Source organism: Fulmarus glacialis, unplaced genomic scaffold (assembly GCF_000690835.1).
Source record: "Fulmarus glacialis isolate BGI_N327 unplaced genomic scaffold, ASM69083v1 scaffold24024, whole genome shotgun sequence".
Taxonomy (NCBI): domain Eukaryota; kingdom Metazoa; phylum Chordata; class Aves; order Procellariiformes; family Procellariidae; genus Fulmarus; species Fulmarus glacialis.
The window spans coordinates 1-11,383 of NW_009207733.1; the positions used below are offsets into that span (position 1 = coordinate 1).

Sequence of the window (11,383 nt, forward strand, 5' to 3'; positions counted from 1 at the left end):
GGTCCGAGCTGGGCAAGCGGCTCAAAGAGACGATGGATGCGGGGAAGTTGGTGGGTAGTGGGAAGCCGTGCTGGGAGGGGAGGTGGAATGGCAGCACCTGGAATGAGAGCAGTCAAAATGCACCTCTTAATTAGAAGCCTCAGTGACAAAACCCAATTAGTGGAGGAAGGGCAGATTGTAGGGTGAAGGCGGTTCTCCTTCTCATTATCCTGCAGGAGAAACATCCTATAAAAATATTGTTGCTCTTCAAAATTGCTCCTTGCTTACCAGCAGCCTCTTTCTCCCTGGGCTGGTTCTTTCTGCCACGGTGGTTTTGTGTTCATGGGGTGCAGTCTGGGTTGTGGCTCCCTAACACTGAGGTGAAGGTTTGTCCTTGGAGCTGCAGGATGTTACAGCCATGCTTTGTGGCTCCTGTGTCTCTTCACATGATGCCTGGACCCCTGTGAGGTGGGAGAGTTTGTTCAGAGGGTTCATCTACGTCCCATCTCTTGGATAAAAGCCGTTTGCTTGTAACTGTGAGGTGAAAATAGGCTTAGGGGTGTTGCTCCGGTAGTTACAGTGGGTGCTGCGTAATGCTGTGTGAAAGAGACACTTTGGATCCCCAAGAGACAAGAGTTAGGATCTCTGACACGTTCATTTTTTGAGGATCTAAATGTCTTGCTAAAGTGACTGAAATATCTTGGTGAAACTTGAAGGACAGCAAGTTGCAGCGACTTGCCCCAAAGCTAAGCGGTGTGGGGCAGATCTTGGGTATCGCTGCTGCTGTCATGGGCTCATAACACCCCACGGAGAATCTGCAGGCCCCTGGTGGGAAGAGCGACGTGGCTTATCTCCAGCTTTCGCTCAAAGCTTGCATTGCAACACCGAGCCTGCAATATCCCAGCTGGTTATGAAAGATAGGGAGGTTATCTGGCAAGGCTGGTGGTATCTGCCACGTGTGTGTGGCAGCCGGCACCGGGCTGCTCTGCAGGTATATCCCAGCAGCGTACTCTGGCTCTGAGATAACTCGGCTGGGAGCACAGCAGCGTTCGGAGCCTGGGATGGGTTTTTATGCTTGATTATGAAGCAGGACCCCTTTCTCCGAAAGGGGTAATCAGGAAAGCACAGAAGTGACTTGTTGCTTCACCCAAACTGCCTCCCGCCCATACGCTTCCTGCTCCAGGGCTCTTGTTTATGTGTGCTGTGACAGTCTGGTCCCCAATCCTGCTGGGTCCCAGCTGCGTGTGCTGGAGAAAACAGCGCTGCTGAGGAGAACTACTCTTGAATAAACAGCTATTGTTGGGGCTGCAGCATCTGTTAGTATTTTCCAAATGCTGCGGTGTAGAAAAGGCACTAATCCTAGCAGTGATATGGGAAAAAACTATCCAGCGAGGCCAGAGCTTGTCAGCAACTATTGGGCATTTACGTTCACACAAGGTTTACGAGAGTCAATGAGCAACTCGCCTGCTTTGCCCTTCCTGGCCAGGACTGCCTCTGAGGGGGACGTGTGGGTGAAGGTACAAAGTAACAGAAAATAAAGGTTATGTCGATATTTTGTATTGTCAATTGGTTTTAAAAAAAAAAAAAAAATCTAGGGAGCTTGTCTTCAAGCTGATGGTCTCCCTTGAAATACAGCAACCTTTGTAACAGTGAGGTTACAGCGCTGCGCCAAGTCCCTGCACAGGCTGGAGCGTCCCTGGCATGAAATGTCTCATTAGCCACGTCTTAGTGTTGACATCCATGGCAGGGAGTGCTTCCCTGACGTGGGCAGGCCTGAACACGCAGCTTTCGCCCTGTTAACGGCAGTGCCCTGCGCTGTGGCTGCTGCCTCTGGGACCAGGAATGGCTGTAAAAATGGTCTGATGCAGCCTGGGCACTAGCATGAGTATAGCAGCTGTGTGTAAAATCAGGGTGTCCCTCCTAACCGTGTGCCCCTCTCTCCTCTCTGCAGGTGAGCGATGAGATGGTGGTGGAGCTGATTGAGAGCAACCTCGACTCCCCTCCCTGCAAGAACGGCTTCCTCCTGGACGGCTTCCCACGCACGGTGAAGCAGGCCGAAATGGTACATGAGCTCCTGTTCGGGGACTGCTCTGGCATCTCCTCCTTCCCCGGAGAGGCGTCCCTTGGCTGGGCCTCTGCCCCTCTCAGTTGGTGTTTTCTGTTGCAGCTAGATGAGCTCCTGGAGAAGAGGAGAGAGAAGCTGGACTCCGTCATTGAGTTCAGCATCCCCGACTCCTTGCTTATCCGGAGAATCACTGGACGGTAATTCTTCTCACCCAAACACTCAGTGCTCGGGGTGGGGTTTCCTAGTTTAGGGGAGAGCATCCTTATTTTGGATCCTTATGTCATTCTCACAGTGTTTAGGGCTAGCTGCGGTGCTGGTCTGTATTAGATTTCTGCTCTGTTCGAGCCTTCCTGCCCTGATCCCTTGCCTGCTCTCCTGGGCCAGCCTTGAACAGAGCTCCTTCATTGCCCAATAAATAGGGGTTGCCGATATAAATCGGTATCCTTGGTGACCCAGCTCAGCCTGGTGTCTGATAGCTAATGTCTTCGTGCTCCTGCTCCTCTGGAGCTATTGCTGATCCCTTACGCAGGACATTGCGTACATCTTGGGGCACAACTGTCCAGGGTCAGTTGTGGTCGCGCAGGCACACAGACGTCTCCCACTGTTTGCTGTTGCACTGTGTCACCTTCGCACCTCCAGGAGCTAGCTCCCTTCCCTAGTAAAGCATAAAGTAAAAATCCCTTCTCCATCTCTTAGCACAGCTGTTTTTTTTTTTCAAGTGCCTGAAGAGGCCCTTGGTACAGAAATAGCTAGAAGAGATTTTTTTCTTAATAGAGGCTAATCGGGTTGCTATTGCAGATGTTTCTGTACTAATGAGTGGCAGGTTCAGGAGACCTTGTCCTGGCACCAGGCTACTTTGCTGACACTTGCTTTCTGTCTTAGGCTGATTCACCCAGCAAGTGGCCGCTCTTATCACGAGGAGTTCAGACCCCCGAAAGAGCACATGAAGGACGATGTATGTGAGCTCCCAAGGCCACAGCTTACGTTGCTTTGGGTTTAGCCGATGCTTTGCAGCATCCCTGGAAAAACTCATTTCTTTCCTTCTCTTGTACCTTCTGTCCTGGCTTTCTGGGGAACATGGGGAACTGCCTGGGCAGCCTGAGCCGACAGCACTGCGGGGAGCAAGGCCTGGAGGGATGAGTGAAGGGCATGGCCGTTCTGCAGAGCCAGCCTGGGCTCTGCCAGCCTCAGAACTTGTTGGACTCTGTCCATAGCTGAAGTTGTGGTGGGTTGTGACTGGTTTCCCTCCTGGGGAGCAACTGTAGCTGGTGTCTGCTCTGGAAGCTCCTTGGGCTCCTTTTAGCAAGCAAAGTGGTGTGTGGGGGAAAGACCACGATGCTGAATCCTTCTCTCTTCAGTGACTGCTCTGGGACTTGTTTCGGCTGCCCCGGGTTCGCCCCGCTCTCCCCTGCGGACCTGGGGATTGCCTCTGCAGCTCCACATTGTAGCCTGTCCTGGAGGAGGGGAGCAGGGGTTGTCATAGCTGCGGAGAGAAGGGGGGAGCCTGCCAGGGTGCAGCTAGCTGGAGACTGTCCCCTTGCTTCTCCCAGGTCACTGGAGAGCCCCTGATCCGCCGTTCGGACGATAACGAAACAGCCTTGAAAACCTGGCTGAAGGCCTATCACACGCAGACCTCTCCCCTGGTCTCCTACTACAGCAAGCGAGGAATCCATACAGCGGTGGATGCCTCCCAGTCTCCCGATGTGGTGTTTGCTAGCATCCTGGCAGCCTTCTCAAGAGCAACATGTAAAGACCTGGTTATGTTCATTTAGGGCTCTGTCCCAGGACAGAGTTCTCCCTTTTCTCTCTCTCTCTGTCTCTCCATCTCTGTCTCTCTGGGGCCGGGGAGGGTGAAGAGCTAAGCAGAGTAGAAGAGGAGGGGACAAGATGATGCAGCCCAAGGCAGGGCTGTGCTAATTCTCGATTAAACAAGCTGTTAACGGTCTCTATCTCAGTATATGTGAACGTCAGTCTGTCTGCGGATGCCAGAGGTTTGGCCCCTAGAGGTCGCAGCGAGCCCGAGCACCAGCTGCCTGCTGCCAGAACTGGGGTTTCCACCCCTTTGGGTCAAAACCCTTTTGTTTCATTCTAGAGCTATAGCTTCCTGGAAGGAGCTGTACTTTCAGCTCCTTCTGGCTGCTCCACAGGGGACTAGCAGAAGGTTGGAGATCAGGACTGAGCAGTTGGGGGGGAAGAACCTTCACAGGGTGCTGGATAGGTGATACTCTCTGTCGGCTGCAGGAAATGAAACACGGGGTTGCTTGTGGGAAGCATGTGAAAGGCTGTGTGTGTGTCGGCCCAGGGAGCAGCCGTGGGAGGGACAGCTGGGCTGCGTGCGTGAGTGCAGCCTGCTGCTGCTCGGGGCTGGGTGAGAACTTGTTCTCGTTGTATGTGTTTTATTCTCTTTGAGATGGCAGGTTACCTGAGAGCACAGCCTGTCTTCCTCCCGTTCTGATGGGGCTTGTGGGGCAGAAAGAGGGTGGGTGAGAGCTGGGGGGTTTCAGCCTCTCCTCATTTGTGGGCCCCAATATAGCAAATACTAATGAGATGCTTTTTGCTTTTTTTAACAACATGAAGTCTCTGGTCAAAGTCTGACAGTCACTGTGTGTGGCATGTTGGGATCTCCTGAGGACAAGAAAAGGGCTTGCGTTTTATCTCTTCACTCTTGCCTTAGCTTTGGCCAAGGAGATGAAGATGTGTTGAGCTTCTCCTGATCCCAAAGTCTAAATAAAGCCTTATTGCAAAACAAATGATTTTTCAAGGCCTGAGAGACAGCATTATTAACCACCGGCTTAATGTGCCCTTGAGCCAATGACCTTCGTTATGAGATCATAGAAATGTACTTGTTTCTTGAGCAAGTCAAACAGCTCTCTCAGGCTGTCTGTTTGAGGACACCATGTGCGGTGTGGTTAGTGCCCCAGCTTCTCAGGGCCATTATGCTGTATATGGTGACCCTGCAAGGCTGGTGATGACCTTTGCCCATGTGGGATTCCAGCCCTTCCTAGAGGACCCTGCTGTAAATGCAGATTGGCCCAGATGAAACTTTGTCCTTTGGCCTTCCATGTATGTTTACTGATTTAGTGTTATTGAGTTCCCTCCTCTTTTGAGGAGATGGCCTGTCTCCCTGTGCACTGAGCTGCTGTGGGCTGTGTGTCCAGAGCAGATGCCTAATCCTCAGGAATCCCTTGTTCTTTTTCTTGATAATTTCTCTTTTGTCTGAAAATCTGTCCTCATACATCCTTTCCAGGGAAACAACCTCTTCCCTTCCAGCAAACTGGAAATAACACCAGGAACTGAAAGCAATTGACTTGTTGCTCTTGAAAGCACGTGACTGCGGGGAGACAGGGTTTGAAAGTAAACGGTGCTAGTTTCGTCAGCAGCCTGCAGTCCCCTGAGATCCCCCAGATGGCCGTTGCCTTGTCAATCATCGTCTCTGGCTTTCCTGTAAAAGGGCCGCCCCGGCGCGTGGCTTCGGTGTGCTGGGAGGTCGGGATAGCATTTAGCATAGCACTGCCGTGCTCCAGGCTAGTGGGGAGAAAACTGCATTAGAGCTGCCCCGGTATCTCGATGACTGTAAAGAATTTCTGAGTGGAAGCAGCTTTTATCTTGGCATCTCGAGAGAGTCAAAGAGGAGAGCTGCAGCCCCCTACATGCTGCTGTAATGGCAGGAGGGGTTCCCAGCCAATTGGTGTTCCTGGATTTGGTCATGGTTTTACTCCACAGCAAGAACAATGTGTTCCTCCACTCTCCGTTCTTTTTCCCCTTTGTGCTCACTTTGCATCCAGCTCGCCAGCCTTTTTCTGCCATAAACCATAATTAATTTTGGTTTTTTTCCCTAAATCTATTTTTTCTTTGTTCCCATTTATTCCAGCTGAGTGACTCCGTGAACCAGATGAGAGACCACCAAATGCTGCACGCTCTGCTACATCACCCTTTGCAGCCCTCCCCTGGGTGCAGGGGAGGCAGGGAGGGCAGCTGGGAGGGGGTTATGATTGATGGGAGGGGAATAAGGAGGTGGTAGACAAGGGGCTTGGGGGCTGATTTGGTTGGTTTTTGTTTGGATTTCTTATTCAGCAGAATCATTGTGAAGAGGGGATGGCCTTCTCCTTAGAAATCACAGTTTAGGGAGGCAAAACAATTGTACAGAGTGAAACATCTCTGCCAGGTCCTTGACCGGTTAGGAAGGCAGGACTAGGTGCTGTTCCAGGCTTCTCCAGGACTTTCGGGGCTTGTCTCATGGGCTCTTAGTACTCTGAGGCCACTGCAAGGTTTGTTGTGATTTTTATAAAGTTGCTTCCTGTCAGCGAGGACCAAAATGAACAAATGACTCATTTCTGAAATGGAAGGGAAAAAAAGATACCATGGTCTTTTCCTGGAAGTTTTGTTTTTCTTGTTCTGCTGCATTCCCAAACCCCGGCATAGAGACTTCTCAAGGTTTCTCTGCTGCTGAACAGAGGGGCTGTGGCTCTAGTCCAAGCCTGCCTTACTTGGCAATGGGGTGGCTTTTCTGTGATCTTGACCAAGCTGGAATTCACACAATTCTGAAGAAATGCAAAAGAGACTTTTTTAATTGACTGCAAAAATAACACTTAATTGGTTTTTTGCATTTCTTTCTAGATCAAATGGTGCCTTGTCTAACCTCTGAATCAATAATAAAATAACCCCTTTACATTTTGTATCTGTTGCTGTGTCCTCTTTGACCTGCAGACAGTGTGGAAGACGAGAGGAGGCGGATGACAGCATAGCCAACTAACAATTGAGCTGGGTGGATCCTCGGGCCTGATCCTATCTCAGGGATGTTGTTCTGTGGAGTTGAAAATGTGGCTTGTAATTCCTTTTATCTCTTTTCCTTGCTGAGTGTGTTCCAATGCTTTATATCACCATAGCAATGGTGTCTTTTGCTGCTTTTCTCTCTCGTGGTTCTTCCTGTGTGATGCTGAAAGCACTGAGCCCCGGTGTATCCAAACCCTTCCTGGTCAGAGTTCCTTCAGGTATTTTTAACGGATGTAATTCCTAGCCTTTTCACCCTCCCTTCGCAGTGCTAGTGTGCGGAGGAGCTGATGTTATTTCCTTCTCTCCTCCTGCAGTAACTGGAAGTCACATAGTGTGTCTTCTGTTTCTGCTCATTTGCTTTCTGCCTTTCGTACCTTGTTGCATCCCTTCCCCTCCACCAGTGCCTCTCCCTAGCTATGTGGGGAAAAATCTGTAACGCAAGAAATGAGAGCATTTCCTGGCCTCCCTTTATCCTGCCTCCACAGGGGCCCTGACCCTGGCTCTCTGAGGTATCTCGGAGGAAGGCTGTTCTTGATTTGCTGATGGAGAGTCGTCGTTTTTCCACAATGCCCTTGGTACTGCCATTGCAGCCTTGCTTGTGTTGGGGGCTTTGGTTTAGGCACTGTGGACAGGCACCAGAAAGGGTCAGGCTGCATATGGCCATTTCCTCCAGAAATGACTGGTTTCTTCAGCATAATTGGGCTCGCTCACTCCTCCGCCATTCAGTCTCTCTGTGCTCTGGTATTTTTATTACCTCTCTGTACCTCCGATTAGCATTCTCTCTCTTTTGAAGGCAAGCTTGTGCCTCTCTGGCATTTGTGGTGTTCTTTCCTTGTTTCTTTTGATGATGGATGTTAACCTATGCTCTTCCTCGTTGTTTGGGATTGTGTTCTCTGCTAGCCTGCTGTTGTTTTAAAAACCTGTTCTGCCTGCTCCTCCTGGCTTTCTAGTACGTGGGATGGAGAAGTCTTGGCTCCTCTGAGCTGGGCTTCTTCCGTTTGATCCTTACCTAAGTGTGGAGCATGAAATGAATTGCTGGGGTGCTGTGGGAAAGGCTGCTATGGGGAGGCTGTTTAGCTCAAGCCTACGTCCTCTGTAGTTGGATCTGTTCTGTGACCTGTCTCTGTCATGTTGACCTTGAATGTTTTCCACAGCACGTGATGCTCTGCAGGTGCTGTAAATCCCTTCTGTTCAATGATTTCACTCCAGCAAGCTGCTTATCAGGCACTCTTTTGAAAACTCTGTTCATATTTCATACACACAATTATTCAGCAACTATAAAAGAGGAAAACTCCTATTTATAGCACAAGGACCAGCATCAAATAGGACACTGAATTCTCACTGATAGAGGAAGTGACCTGTTCTCTAATGCAGCAATATTTCTGCTGAAAAGAAACAGCATCTTGGATGGGGGGGAGGGATGAAAAGCCCTGGGCCATCTCTTTCCATTAAAAATGTGCTGCAGTCCTAAAAATATAGTATCTGCCCTTTTCCCTTCCTGATGAAACCATCTGCAAAAGAGAGATTGCAGAAAAACCTTTTGCTGTGGGTTTCTGGTTAGTAATAATGAGTCCATTGACTCCTGATGGTCTGGTTTGGAGCTGGTCTTAAGTTTTCTGATTGATACCTGATCTCTGACCTTGACCTGGGAGTGAGGAGAAGTGACTACGGAGTGCCTGCTGTGGGCAAGTTGTACAAACTCTCTACAGACAAGGGATTTGTGCTATCACAGTACACGTGTGCACAGCCCTGAAACAGAAAGAGCACGTGGGGCTGAGGAACAAAGAACTGGCTGAGAGCAATGAATGGAGGTGGTGGAAAGGTGGGAAGAGCGCTGGGGACACAGTGAAGACTGCTGCAGAGAAGGCGAGTGCCTGTTTTGTCCCAGCCTGCTTCCCGTGACTGCCTCTGCTCTCCCTTCCCTTCCAGGTATGTTGAGCACTGGCCTTTGCCTGCCGCTGTTCCCTGTTGTCACCCTGTCCTTCCCGTGGTCTCCAGGCTCTTTAGGAAGAGCTGCAGTGGGTGATACCAAGCGAGGCCCTGGGAGGTGGAGGACCAGAGGATGGGATTCCCCCTCCTGTCACCGTGGCAACCGTTGGGAAGGGAAGCAGCAGTGGGGTGTGATGGGCTGCGTGGTGTGGAGGGGTGTGATGGGGAGGCTGCGGAGGCAGGGCTGCGCTGACATCACGCCGGGGAGGTGGCGCAGAGGGAAGGGGAGTGGGAAAGGGAGAGCCAGGGAGACTGCGGAGGGAAGAGAGCTGCATCGGGAGTGGGCTCCAAGGTGAGGTAAGAGATGGTCTGGGAGCAGCGGGTGAGGGTGGGCTCCATGAGCGGCTGCGGGATCAGAGCCTGCCTCGGCATCTTTCTGGCTGTCGTGCTCATGTGGGATGGCTCTTGGGCAGCAGCAATATTATACAATGCCCTAACAGCCTGGCACTGTTCTTGGACAGTAAGACCAGGTCAGAGCCTGGCTGGCTGGTGCAGAAGCTGCAAATGTGTCCCTCCAGGATACCAGTGTGTGTCACTGACACACTGCTGGGAAAAGCCAGGAGTACCTGCAATTTCAGGATGGGCTAAAGCGACTGGGGAGCAGTCTTAGTCCCTCTCTGGAGAAGGGGACCAGAGTTCTCTCTTGGCATTAGAGCACAAATCATTGATTAAATGAATGAGAAGTTTGGAGACCTGGTCCCCCTGAGCTGCATCTAGCTGATAGGAGGCTGTAAGCAGAGCTGGTGCACTGGGACTGAGCCCAGCAGCGTGCATTTGGGGTGGGAATCCTAAACTACACATCTCCAGCAGCCTCAGCGCTTACCCCGCCTGTGCAGGAAGCAATAGTTCTGGGGAAGGCAGCCAGGTGCATGATTATTGCCGGGAGCTCTCTGGATGTGGATCCTGGGGATCTTGCGGACCTGGAAGGCAAAATAACAAAGTCCTTGAAACCGCTCTGGATGTTGTATTGCCTTTTAGCGTAACAGTTGCATAACGGGATCCAATCTGCTAGTGGAGAGAACAAGGGGTGACGGTCACCTCTGTGCCCTGCAGCATCCCAGCAGTACCTATGTGCTGTGCTGGCCCATGGCCCTGGGGTGAATTTCATCCCTCTTCCTAATCCAAAAGCTGGGCTCATTCTTTAACGCTTGAAAAAGCTGGTGGGTTTACAGCTCCGATTCCACAGCAGGGGGGTGTATGGACTCTACACCTACATGCAGGCTGGGCAGCAGCGCCCTGCAGTATGTTAGCAAACTAGAAAGTGAGTTCATTAGCACCCACTCAATCTGTGCTAACCTGCGTTTTGCCCTTCAGGATCCTCAATGTGCATCTGACTGAGGAAAGTACATCTGGGGTCAGAAGCCCGTTGCTGGTAACCTCTGTGGGTGTCAGAAACCAGTACTGGGGTGGAGATGGAAGAAGCACAAAGCAGAAACTCCGTAGGGCTGAAGAAACCTTGTTTGAAATCCAAGAACAGGGAGAGGCCAATGCTCCTGTCACAACCGTTTTGTTGAAATAACTTTCACACATTTCCCATGTTTCACATGTCATTTAAAGTGCTGGGGGCAGCAGTGGGGCTATGGAGAAATGTCACCAGGAATGCTCAAGTGTATATGAGAGCAGAATTGCAATAAGGAGCATAAATATGCTTTAATTAGGGAAGGCTATTGCTGCGAGATGCACGATCCTCCCCCACCAAAGCACAGATGCTGGGTCTATGGGGAGCATTTGGGAGTGGCCTGGGGTGGCCATACTGCTGCTTATTTTATGGTAACTCTGCAAACAGCAACAGCTTGTGCTGCTGTGTGGGACTTCTGTAGGATCGGTGGGTTGGAGGGCCCATGCTTGGAGGCTTTTAGGAGCACGCTGCAGGGTTGTCAACCCAGGTGGCTGTGTGGCCAGCTGCGTTTCATGCCTCTGATGTGGGCAGGCAGGGGAGGAGAGGACCTGCTAGCAGCTCTCTGTGCCAGCCCTCAGTGCTGCACAGGGCAGCTGTGGTGGGAGGGAGCCAGCCCTAGATGGGCCCAGGCACTCCCAAATGAGACCTTGCCAGGCACGGCCTGAACCAGGCTCCCGAGGCAGTTTGGGAAGGGCACGGGGAGGAGTTAACGCTGCTTTTTTGCAGCTTCAGTCCCTGAGGTTGCAGTTCTGCATGGCCAGCAGCTAAGGCAGCTAGGACTGCTTCTAAGTCATGTTTCAACTTGATTTTTTCAAGGTTATTCAAAATTTAGTGGGGGAGTGGCACCAGGACCTCCTACAAGCAGAAAGACCAAGTCAACCCTCCTAGTCCTTGACCTTCTCCACTGCTCAGCTGGCTCTCCTTGTGTTCCCCCTATACTTGCCTACACTGCAAAAGGGATGATCATGTGAATATTACACAGCCTGGCATCTGCACATCAGCTGAAGCAGCTGAGTCTCTGACATGCTCCTAGTGCCTTCATGCGATCCTGTTGCCCAGCCATGCTGTATTACTGGTGCATTTGGTCCCTACCATAGGCTATCACTGCTAGATATACAATAATATAGAAATACAATAAATGGGAACTTGTGCACTGCTGGGTGTTGGTACCCAGCCTG

General features: G+C 51.1%; 1 protein-coding gene across 1 annotated transcript; it reads left to right on the top strand.

The window, feature by feature from the left end:
* Positions 1–8: 8 nt before the first annotated feature.
* On the top strand, positions 9–6,726 carry AK2 (adenylate kinase 2). The gene is made up of 6 exons (XM_009576248.1): positions 9–50; positions 1,931–2,041; positions 2,147–2,241; positions 2,927–2,999; positions 3,595–3,790; positions 5,916–6,726. Exons 1-6 carry the CDS (start codon positions 33–35, stop codon positions 5,921–5,923), a joined length of 501 nt encoding a protein of 166 aa, XP_009574543.1. The 5' UTR covers positions 9–32; the 3' UTR covers positions 5,924–6,726.
* The last annotated feature ends 4,657 nt before the right edge of the window (positions 6,727–11,383 follow it).